The sequence below is a fragment of the Mustela lutreola genome, chromosome 10, assembly GCF_030435805.1.
Source record: "Mustela lutreola isolate mMusLut2 chromosome 10, mMusLut2.pri, whole genome shotgun sequence".
NCBI classification, from domain to species: domain Eukaryota; kingdom Metazoa; phylum Chordata; class Mammalia; order Carnivora; family Mustelidae; genus Mustela; species Mustela lutreola.
The window spans coordinates 78,138,371-78,150,421 of NC_081299.1; the positions used below are offsets into that span (position 1 = coordinate 78,138,371).

The 12,051-nt window shown below is 42.2% G+C and overlaps 1 protein-coding gene across 1 annotated transcript in view; it reads left to right on the forward strand.

The window, feature by feature from the left end:
- The first annotated feature begins 824 nt into the window (after window positions 1-824).
- The window catches only part of EPHX4 (epoxide hydrolase 4), a 45,309-nt gene continuing 34,082 nt past the window's right edge, over window positions 825-12,051 (forward strand). The window contains exons 1-2 of the mRNA XM_059137551.1: window positions 825-1,160; window positions 3,420-3,505. Coding sequence (XP_058993534.1) covers window positions 930-1,160; window positions 3,420-3,505 — 317 coding nt within the window. The 5' untranslated portion in view covers window positions 825-929. The remainder of the gene's footprint in view (window positions 1,161-3,419; window positions 3,506-12,051) is intronic.

Consider the following 12,051-nt stretch of genomic DNA (forward strand, 5'->3'; position numbering starts at 1 on the left):
CATAACAAAAGAACTGGGGAAAACTCAAATATCATTTAACTCGGGAATGGATAAACAATATGCCACACCCATTCATTGAAAACTAACAAGCAATAAAAAAGAAACAATATACGTAACAGCATAGCTGAATCTCAGATGCATTTCGCTAAATGAAAAGTAGCCACAAATAAAAGGTTACATATTATATGATTGCATTTATGTAAGAGTCTTGCAAAGGAAAAACTCTCAGGGATAGAAAACAGACCAGGGCTTTCCAGAGGCTTGCCTTTAGAACCAGAGAGGCCTGGCTGGCCGGATAACTACTCTGAACCTTGCTGGGCAATATCAACACCGTCAGAGGAATGTTAGGAATGAGTAAAGTAATAATATCTGCCATGTAGTGTGAGAATTGTTCACTGCCTCTACTCCCCGCGCCCCATAATTCTGTGATCCAGAAAAAAGGCCTCATGAAATTCCAACGGTTAACTGGGCAGGGAGAGGGCTTGAACACTGGTCCAAGTAGGAGCAGCGCTGCCTTCTGCGGTTCCCAGGATGATCTGGGAAAGTCTCCCCTTCATCTTCCCCGCAGCCGAGCAGTTTAGAACTGGGATCTCACTCCGCGGAGGAAGGCCGGTCCCCAGCCTCGCCCAGTCCGGGGCGGAACCCGCAGCGCAGGGGGTCTGCCCGGCGGCGCTCCCGGGCTGGGCGCATCGGCCCCGGAGCGCGCACCGCGAGTGCGGGAGCCCGCAGCTGGGCCACGGGACGCCGGCCGAGCGCAGCCGCCCCGGGGGCCCGCGGGGAGGCGCGCGCGGAGCCGGCTCCCGCGGCTCCCGCGGACCGGCTGGCGGGCCTGGCGCGCGCCGCGCCGGCTGTCTCGCTCCGGAGCCCGAGCGAGCGCGGCTGCTCCCGCGTCCCCGAGGGGCAGCGGGCCCCGCCGCCGGCCCTGCCCGATGGCGAGGCTGCGGGATTGCCTGCTCCGCCTGACGGTCACGATCCGGTCCCTGCTCTTCTGGTCCCTGGTCTACTGCTACTGCGGGCTCTGCGCCTCCGTCTACCTGCTCAAACTTTTGTGGAGCATCGGCAAGGGACCCGCGCAGACCTTCCGGAGGGTCGCCCGGGAACACCCTCCCGCGTGTCTGAACGACCCCTCTTTGGGTACCCACTGCTACGTGCGGATCAAGGTGAAGGCCGGCGCGGGCCCGGCGGTATCGGGAGGGAACGTGACGGCCGTGAGAGCAGAGCGCGCTGGGCTGCTCCTTCCATGACGCCCAGCGTCCCCTAGTGTTCCCGGGGCTAGCAAGAGCGTGCGGCGGGGACAGGGAAGATGCCAGGGGGAGGCAAGGCAAGAGGGGCGAGGTGTGGCGGGAGAGGGGTCGAGACCGTGTGTGTGTGTGTGTGTGTGTGTGTGTGTGTGTGTGTGTGTATGTGTGTGTGTGTGTAATAGAGAGAGAGAGAGAGAGAGAGAGAGACAGAGAGAGACTGAGAGAATGAGAATAGGTTATAAGGGGGTTCTCTCATCAGGTCCTATATATAATACAGTCCCCTCCTGCTCCACCACAACAACCCAGAATGATTCTGCTCTCTGTAAGGGAAGGCTGTCTCTCCTGTCACCTTTTTGCCCTTTAGAGCTCAGATCAGCTGTAGGGAATTGTTCCTGGTCGTGCCCTACTGTCTCATGAGGCTGTCCTTGCCCAAATATTAGAGATTGAAAGAGTAAATAGAATACGGAAATAGGACGTTATTCAGAGTAGCAGAACGGAGCATTCCCAGATGACCTACCAGCATGAAACGATAAATAAATGGTGTATGTTTGTGAGCAAAGAAGCTGACTTACAATGTCAGAGACCAAAGAATGGAGTAAAAAGTGAATGTCAACCGTGCATTCAGACTGGAACTGTTCATGCTTGTCCCAAGCCTCCCGGCAGCCCACGGATATTCCATTTCCTGAGGCGCCAGGTGGTGAGGGGATATGGCCCTTCTGGATGCCCCCTGCAGTCTGACTCACAGGCCTGTCAAACTAGCCTCACAGGAGGGGTTATTTATGTCACCAAGTGCAAGAGTCCTATTAGGAGATACACTGTCCAGCTGCTAGAGTTCAAAAGACGAAGGGCACATTTTTCATACCCTTATCAGCCTGGAGTATGTATGAGGATGAAATGAATTGATGTTTGTAAAACAAACAAAGAAAAACCCAAATAAATAAAAACGTAGAGCAGTGCCTAGTACATAGGAAGTGTAACAAAATATTTGTTCACTAAATCCAGTCAAGTGGACAAGACTCATCACCAATAAAAGAAGTTACTAAACTTCTAGAAAGGCATTCTGCAGTTGAGGGCAAAGTCAGTTTTGTTATCTTGGTCCAACCTGGGGTGGGGAAGCAGTGAAAAAGTGTCCTCTGGAATTCCTCATACTGCTTTTCCTCCTTGTCTGGCCACCTAAAGAGTTTCCCCCAGAGACAGAAACCATGGAGTGGAAAGAATATTGTCCTCTAAGGTGGGACAGAATGGGGTTCTGGTCACAGCCCTGCTCCCAAGCACCTTTATGACCCATGTGAATATCTTTGGACTTTAGTTTCCAAATCTGTAAAAATGATGGGGTTGAATTAACCTTTTAAGATTTTCTTACATCTGGAAACCCTCTTGCTTGGGTTACCTGATGTAAAACTCAGTCTCTGTGCTCATCTCTTGGTTCTCGGTTTCTTTCTTCACTTTTTTTCTGAATTTTTGTTTTCCATTCTTGCTCCCCTCCCCCCATTTTCTTCTTTTCAGTTTGCTTTGTGTTTGCTGTATTCCTGTCTCACCCCCATGCCTTTTATTTTCCTTGGGCAGCCTTGTCTCCCACATGCAGAGAGAAGTCTTGGGCACTCAGAGAGTTCTGCTGTTAGAAATACATTGAGGTGACATGAGGAGCAGGAAGCAAAGGGAGCTGTACATGCAACTCTCAACTTAAAATAATAATGTGGGAAGGAGAGAACTAAAAATAAGGAAAGGAGGTGTGAATTATATAACTGATGGCACAGCTCTTGACGGGCAAGCTGAGAAAAGTACATGACTAGGAGGTAAACATGGCAGGAATATAAATTCAGATCAGAATTATTTACATGTCCTGTGGAATTTGAATGAGATGAAATGTGACACATCAGTAAGATGAAAGTCACAAATTGTGACATTGTTCCAGAAGCTTGTAACTTAGAAATTGACCTTGTAAATAGAACAAGAAGGGAAAGTACTATAAAGGAAATGTCAACAAAAGTAAATCTAATTTACTCTATTAATAAATCATGGAGTTTTTTTTCTTTTTGAAATTGAATGATATCTACTTTATTTCTTGATATTAAAAATAATGCAAATGAGCTTTTTCTCTAATGAAATTAAAATACTGAATGCACTACTTTTGGCAAAATATCACTAAAATCCCATGCCTTCTCTTTTGTACTACAGGATTCGGGGTTAAGATTTCATTATGTTGCTGCTGGTGAAAGAGGCAAACCACTTATGCTGCTGCTGCATGGATTTCCAGAATTCTGGTAAACTTACCAACCAACTTTTTCTTTTGCATTAAGGCCTTGTCTAGTCACAGTGTCATTTTCTTGTTATGACTTTTAATCAACCTTACTTTATGGTCTCTTACCCAGTTATCCTTCCTGAATGCTCCTGAATAATAGGGATGGTTTTCCTTCTATCTCATGAAATGTGCGTGGTACCAGCCTAATTTTGTTCCGTCCTTCCTCCCTGCCTCCCTCCCACCGTTCCTTTCTTTCCTCCTTCCTCCCTTCCTCTCTTTCTCTCTCTCTCTCTTTTTGGTGAAAAATTAAAAGAAGTATTGTTTAGTGTTTCAAATTTCTGAACTAGTTACTAAACAGTTTTCATAGTGTCTACTGTGGACCATATGCCACGTTGGGCAGGGAAAGGAGATTGAAAAGAAATCAAAGGTATAGAGTGCCTGTTATCTGGAAGGTCTACAAGAAGCCTCAGGTGAGGGGAAGATGGAGAAAGAAGAGGACTCTTAGAAACTGAAGACGAACTATTTCCTATGCATGTAACAACAAACTCATGAATGCAGGATAAATTAAGGGCCTAAATATTTTGCATTAGGAAGAAACCTATAACCAAAAATATACAGTTGCTAGTTACCTAGAAGAAAATGTTCTGTTCTCCTTTGAACCTCCTAGAGCCAAATAAGTACAGATGATGGCAACATATGATTAAACTTTAAAAATATGAATATCTTTTTAAAAGATGCTACATATGGTGGTAAAAAGACAACCAAGCCTTTTGACAACAGGGCTATGATCTCAAGATAGTTCCCAAACTAAATGCGAAGAAATGGATGAAAAATAACCATATCCTCCGAGCCGACTGAAAGGCAGAATATGTTATATCTTTTGAAAGGTCTGGATTTATGCCCTGTCACCAAATTTTTCCCTTATTAGCACTCTTAACACTTAGAATTTCACCATTACGTATGGTACACCTCCTTCACAGTTTAAAAGATTTTGTCTTATCCAAAGTCCTAATTTTAAATGCATCTAGCTCTCAGAAATATGACCCTAATACACTTTAATTAATACATTATCGGTGAAAGAGACTTAATTAATAAATACACTGAGAACACTAGTGCATGAGGAAGTATTAGGTATTGAAGAAAAGAGTGGAGTGTGGCAAAACTCCATGGACCTCATCATTTTTCCAGAGCAAAAAGCCTATAGATGTCTTTTTTTCTGAGATTTTTCCCCATCATGAAGATTTTTCTCCCCTCTGTATTCACCTACATGAATAAACATAAGTCGCTTTCATGTTCAACTTTTATCTGTGCTTCCATCTGGAGACAACTTAATTAGGTGGTAAACAGCCCAGTGCAATTCAAGCGTATGTATGTAGACTCGGTTAGTGGCATGCTTGACATGATTGGCTCACAATAAAATTTAAGTCGGAAGCATTAGTCAAATCTGCATAAAGTAACATAGGCGGTGAATTCTGGCTTAATCACTTACTCTGCAGGATCCCGCACAGTCATCTGCAATAATCTTACCGAGTTGTTGGGAAGATAAAGAGTCAAAATATGCAGAAGGCCTTTCACAGAGCCCCAGTGAATACTCAGCAAATGTTCATTTTCTTCCTTCCTTCCTGTTCACCCAGTGCGGAGAGCCACGCGCCGGGGCTAGCATCTGCCAGGCATTTATTAATAGGGCCCCTCTCCCTAAGAAACTATTAACTAAAGTGCGCTGAGATCATACTTGTTTGAGAGCTAGCTGCATTTTAAATCAGGACTTTAGATGATACAAAATCTTTAAAATTCTAAAGGAGGTGAAATATACGGAATAGCGGAATTCTAGTTTGAAGAGCGAGAGTAATGAAGACATTTGGAGATAGCCCATCGTCCCAGACCTGGGCAAAAATAATTTCTTGAATGCTGCTGCTGCTGCTAGTTAACATTTATGGACTGTTTACTATGTGCCAGGCACTCTTCTAAGTGTTTTACTTACCTCTCATTTAAACCTCACAGCTAGCCTTCTGAAATCAGCAGGGTCAGAGCGTAAGGCATATCCTATCTTTGACCATCAGAACTGACCTCTCCTGCTTGTCCTCAGGATGTAGGAATGATAATCATCGGACATCAGGCAGAGCTTTTCACCCTTCAAATTTCACGCCTTATAGAAACATTCAAGAGGGTGTTAAAAGTTAGCTAACCACGCAAGAACACCTCCCTCTAACATTTTGGATCATTGTTCTAAATAAAATTCGTGATCTGTTGGGGGGGCGGTTGATATTTAACTTTGTAGAAAGAAAAGACTCAAAAGTTCTTCTGTCTTTCCACCCCACAGCAACCCCAGTACTCATCGATGCTCTTTTCTCTTGGGGAACTTCACTTCCTTTACACGTGAGGTTGTTACCATAAAAATAAACATAAACAAATCTACAACTTCTTCAGCAACTTGGTAATTGTTGCAAAGAAACAGCAAGTAGCAATGATATCCTTTTGATAGAGGACAGTTGGTGCTGTCTGTCATATTTCAGAATGATACTTTTGTACATTTTTCACACCACTGTCCCATTATTTACTCTTCATAAGAGCCTCCTTACAAAATAGAAATGCCTGGTGATTCTTGTACGTGTCTTCTAATCTTCAGTGGACAAGACAGCCTGGGAGAAGCCCAGCACTGGTCCCTCCCTGGACATCAGTCCAATTTGCTCTGGCAAAGTCAAGTCTTGGATGTGTTACTCTGGGAACTCCCTTGCTATGACTTTAAAAACAAAACAAAAAACAGTGAACCCCCATAGCTCAGCTACTCAAACAGCATATTGAATTTACTAAGCTTTGCTGCCCCTTAATCTCAAAGCTATCCGGTTGTTTAGGGAAAGTCTAAAAGCAACTACGTGGGGATTGCTGATAATCAGAAACCTCTGCTAGACTATGTCATACCCTAAACCAAGACTTCTGTGTTGAACTTTGTCCTTCCTTCTGGTCAGACTGCCACTATTACCTATTAGGAGTCTAGTTGATTCCATTCAGATGCTCCATTCAGAAAAATGTTAAATAAATTTCAGAAAAAAGTCGTTTTGATTAAACCACTTCCAGTCTCTCTCTTGGCCTTCCTCTCTTTTTTCAAAAGCCCATTCTCTTGCATTTCTATCTTCTTTAAAAGCCAAAAACAACAAAGCAAGAAACTCTGTCTGACATTTCAAACCAGTTCAAATTTGCATAATAAGTATAAATATTATTCCTCTATTAATCAAGTTTTGCCTAAATACATATGAAACTATAAGCTTATTTGTAGATCAAGTAGGTCAGAATATTTGACACAATGAAAACAAAATAATCATAAATTGGCAATGTGTATAAAAATGATTTTAAACAGAAAAGCACTGTACACATGCAAAATATTTTCTGCATTTATCATCATTACCTAAGAATAGCTGTTGAGAATTGATGACATTTAATATAAGATGTTACATGAAAACAATAAAAATTCTGGGTCTTCTTTCTTAAAATCTAAAGGAAACATCAAACAGGATCTGCATCTTGGAGACTGTTAGCTAAATTATCCCAAAATAAAGTTGTTTGTCAGGAGATGGTTTTTCTCCCACTCTCTCTCCACCTCAATTTGCATCGCTTTTAAAAATATTTGGAGCTGATGCAGGCAGTTTCTTTGAGTTGTCTTCATCACCAGCTGTACGGAGTGCATTCGTCATTACTCAAGTGCTGAGGCAAGGGAGGGCTCTTGGTACACACAGCTGAGCCCAGAGGCTGATGACTATGGCCTTTTCTCTGTTGTGAAGGGGAAAAGGATATTCTACATCTGAATGTGGCTATCCTGGTAAACCAGAAGTCCTCTTATGTCAAGAGTAATCACTAGGAAGGGGGTTGCTTTTTTTGAGAAGAATCATCTGCTAATACCTGAAGGTACCAGAAAAAAAAATGTGGATGAAAATAGCTAGCTGTGTTTCTTTGTAATATTTTTAGGAATTACTGATTTTTTAAAAGTAGGCTCCTTGCCCAGTGTGGAGTTTGAACTCATGACCCTGAGATCAAGCTTCACATGCTCTGGCTCTGTGGACTGAGCCAGCCAGGTGCCCCTGAGTTACTGATTTTGTAATATGTTTCATTTCTGGGTCAAGGGGCTCAATTTTGTTTACTATCATATGAATGAGATGCCCATCCATCTATCTCTGGGGTGATTTCTTTTTCAGCTTAGTGGGTGAATCAAATATGCTTTGTGAATTCTGGGAAGGTTACATTTAAGATTTTTTTTTTGCGATTTATTAAAATAGCAGCTGCCCTGTTTCTTAGAAATGCTGAAGATATTGTTTGGCTCCTCTATGGATGACAGCAATAGTTGAATTTATTTGTAAGACAATTTAAATTATTAATAAGAGAATGAAATATGCTTGTATTATGTTTGTATAATCTCTAATGCAATTTTAAATGTAAAATATTGCAGGATTCTACACATTCCTTTGAGTCAAATTTCACAGACGTTGACTATAAATTCCCCAACAGGAACTTGGGAACTTTAGTCATCCCTGCCTCATGGTTTGAACTGGGGCAGAGTTTTATTGAGCAGCTGGTCCTTCTAGCACTGTCAAGACTCAGTCCTTCCATTTGTTTGTTTCACTTATGCAACACATTTTTACTGAGCACCTACATAGTCTAAATATTGAGTGGAAGCACCCGACGCAGTAGATCATTGTAAAGCTCATGCCCAGTCCCCTGAAGAGTGTATGTGCAAGTGGGAGAGTAAGAAGGGCTTCACCCAACCCACCGAGAAAGGTGGGGGCCAGCGGGTTCCCCTGGAAGTGGAGATGCTCAGAGTGAGGAGTTCAGTGAAGAGGAAGGGCAGGGATTTGGGGGAGCAGGGAAATGGCAAAGAATGTTGTTGCAGACAGAAGATATCACAGGAACAAAGTCAAAGGCAATATGGCCATTGGATCGCTACAGGGGGCTTCCCGCTACAGGGGCAGTGTACCTGGGACTCAGGACAGAATACCTTGGTGTGAATCCTTGCTCTGCTCTTTGCTAATTCTGTGGCCTTTGGCAAGGCAATTAGCCTTTCTGTGCCTCTGGATTTTTTAGGTCTGCTGTGGGGATAATAATAATATCTACTTCACAGTTTTGTTTTGCAGATCAACATTACTATATGTGAAACACTTAGAATGGTGCCCTGGCATGTACTAAGAATGATATAACCGCCCGCTCCTTTGATCATACAGCAAATGACAAAGAGTGTAAAATAATCAGGCTGGAAGATTGGGTCTTAGTCAAATCTTGGAGGTTTTGTCTGCCATGGTGATGAGCTTGGGCTGCATGTTATGAGTACAGGCAGACCTTGTTTTATTGTGTTTCACAGATACTGCAGTTTTTGGTTTGGGGGTTTTTGTTTTTGGTTTGGGTTTTTTTTTTTTTTTTTGGATTTTTAAAATTTTTTATTGTTTTCACAAACTGGAGGTTTGTGGCAACCCTGAGTAGAGCAGGGCTGTTGGAGTCATTTTCCCAACAGCATTTTCTGATTTTGTGTCTCCGTATCACGTTTTGGTAATTTTTGCAATATTGCAAACTCTTTAATTATTATTGTTACATTTGTTATGGTGATCTGTGCTCAGTGATCTTTGGTGTTACTACTGTAATTGCCTTGGGGAGCCATATACCACACCTACATGAGATGGTGAACTTAAGGATGGATGCCTGTTGTGTGTGTTCTGATGGCTCCACCAGTAATGGAGCCATCTCTCCATCTCTCTCCCTCTCCTCGGCTCTCCCTGTTCTCTGAGACACACAATATTGAAATTAAGCCAGTTGATAACCCTACAATGGCCTCTAAATGTTCAAATGAAATAAGGAGTCCCGTATCTCTCATTTTAAATCAAAAGCCAGAAATGATTAAGCTTAGTGAGGAAGGCATGTCAAAAGTCGAGATAGGCTGAAAGCGAGGCCTCTCCCACCAGTTAGCCAAGTTGTGAATGCTAGGAAAAGTTCTTTTTTTTTTTTTTTTTTTAAGATTTCTTTTTTTTTTTTTTTTCTTTTTGACAGAGAGATAGAGAGAGAGCACAAGTAGGCAGAGCAGCAGGCAGAGGGAGAAGGAGAAGCGGGCTCTCTGTGGAGCGAGGAGCCCGAGGTGGGGCTTGATCCCAGGACCCTGTTAAGCACCCAGGCAGGTACTTAACCAACTGAGCCACCCAGGCGCCCCTGCTATGAAGAAGTTCTTAAAGGAAATTGGAAGTGCTATTCCAATGAACATACAAATGATAAGAAAGTGAAACAGCCTTATTTTTGATATGGAGAAATTATCAGTGGTCTGGGTAGAAGATCAAACCAGCCACAACATTCCCTTAAGCCAGAGCCTAATTCAGAGCCAGGCCCTAACTATCTTCACTTATGTGAAGGCTCAGGCAGGTGAGAAAGCTGCAGGAGAAAAGTTGGAAGCTAACAGGGGTGGGTTCATGAGGTTTGAGAAAAGAAGTCATCTTCAGAACAGACAAGTGCAAGGTGAAGCAAAGTGCTGATGTAGAAGCTTCAGCAAGTCATGCAGAAGGTATGGCTCAGATCAGTCCTGAAGGTGGCAACAATAAACAATAAATTTTCAAGTAGATGAAACAGCCTTCTATTGGAAGAATATGTTTTCTAGGGCTTTCCTAGCTAGAGAGAAGTTAACACTTGGCCTCAAAATTTCAAGGACAGGTTGACAGTCTTGTTAGAGGTTAATACAGATGGTGACTTGAAGTTGAAGCAATGATCACTGATTATTCTGAAAATTCTAGAGCCCTTAAGAATTATGCTAAATCCATTCAGCCTGTTTTCTATAAATGGAACAACAAAGCCTGGATGACAGCACATCTGTTTACAACATGGTTTGCTGAATATTTTAAATCCACTGTTGAGATCTACTGTTCAGAAAAAAAAAAAAAAAAGGTTTCTTTCAAAATATGACTGCTCACTGACAATGCACCTGGTTACCCAGGAGCTCTAATGGAGCTGGACAACGAGATTACTGTTGTTCTCATGCCTGCTAACACAACATCCATTCTGCAGCCCGTGGGTCATGGAGTAATTTCTACTCCTTAAGCCTAATTCTATAGGAAATACATATCATAAAGCTGTAGCTTCCATGGTGATGACTCTGATGGATCTGGGGGCAAAGCAAATAAAAAATCTTCTGGAAAAGATTCACGATTCTAGCCGCCACTGAGAACCTTCATGACTCATGGGAAGAGGTCACAATGTCAACATGAACAGGAGTCTGGAAGAAGTTGATCCCAGCCCTCATGGGTGACCTGGCGGGCTCAGGACTCCAGTGGAGGCAGGAACAGCAGATGTAGTGGAAACAGCCTGAACATGTGACTGGATGGCTGTAAACTCCTGATGGATCATTCACGGCTAAGGAGCTGCTTCTCACTGATGAGCAAAGACAGTGGTTTCCTGAGCTGGACTCTACTCCCGGTGAAGATGCTGGGAAGATGGCTGAAATGACAACAGAGGATTTAGAATATGACATAGACTTAGTTGATAAAGCAGAGGCAGGGTTTGAGAGGACGGACTCCAATTGTGAAAAAACTTCTACTGTGGGTAAAACACTATCAAACAGCATCACATGCTACAGAGAATCATTCATGAAAGGAAGAGTCAATCAATGCAGCAAACGTCATTGTTGTATTCTAAGAAATTGTCACAGTCACTCCAGTCTCCAGCAGCCACCACCCTGGTCAGTCAGCAGACATCAACATCGAGGCAAGACCCTCCACCAGCAAAAAGATTACAACTCTCTAAACATTCAGATGGTGGTTAGCACTTTTTTAGCAATAAAGTATTTTTTTCTTTTTCTGATTTTGTTATGCTTTTAACTTTAATTCTAGTGTAGTTAATATACAGTGCTATATTAATTTTTGGTGTTCAATATAGTGATTCAAAAGTTCTATACAAGCAATACTTCTTCTTTTTTTGAACTTTTTCATATGAGCTTATTTATTTATTTATTTATTTATTGCTGACATATAATGTATTATTTGTTTCAGGGGTACATATCTGTGATTCATCAGTCAAGCTATACTTTTTAAATTCCAATTTATACATTGTTTTTAGACATAATGCTATGTTACACACTTAATAGACTACAATGTAAATATAACTTTTATACTTACTTTATCGTGATATTTACTTTATTGTTGTGGTCTGGAACCAATCTGTAGATCTCTGAGCTATGCCTATAGTAGGGATTGAAGAAAAGATGTTAAGCAGTGAAATGACATTTGCGACCTCAGTCTGATTTTGTGGAAGACAGCACTGGGGGGAGTGAAATGCATACAGACCAATCAATAGGTTGCCGCATTAATGGAGGCCTGAATTAAGGTAATGATAGTAGGGATGGACAGGAAAAGTGATTAAATAAATATTTAAAAGCTTAAATCTGCAGAACTTTATTGATTAGGCATGAGGTAATCTCTGAAGAGGGACGAGTTAGGCTCCAGTTACAAAGACATAAAAAAAATCAATTGAAATTTTTAAGTAAGGCTAATGAGAAAATAATATTGTTGTTGACAGATGAGATTCTCTGAGGAAACACACTGCTTCATTTGTTGC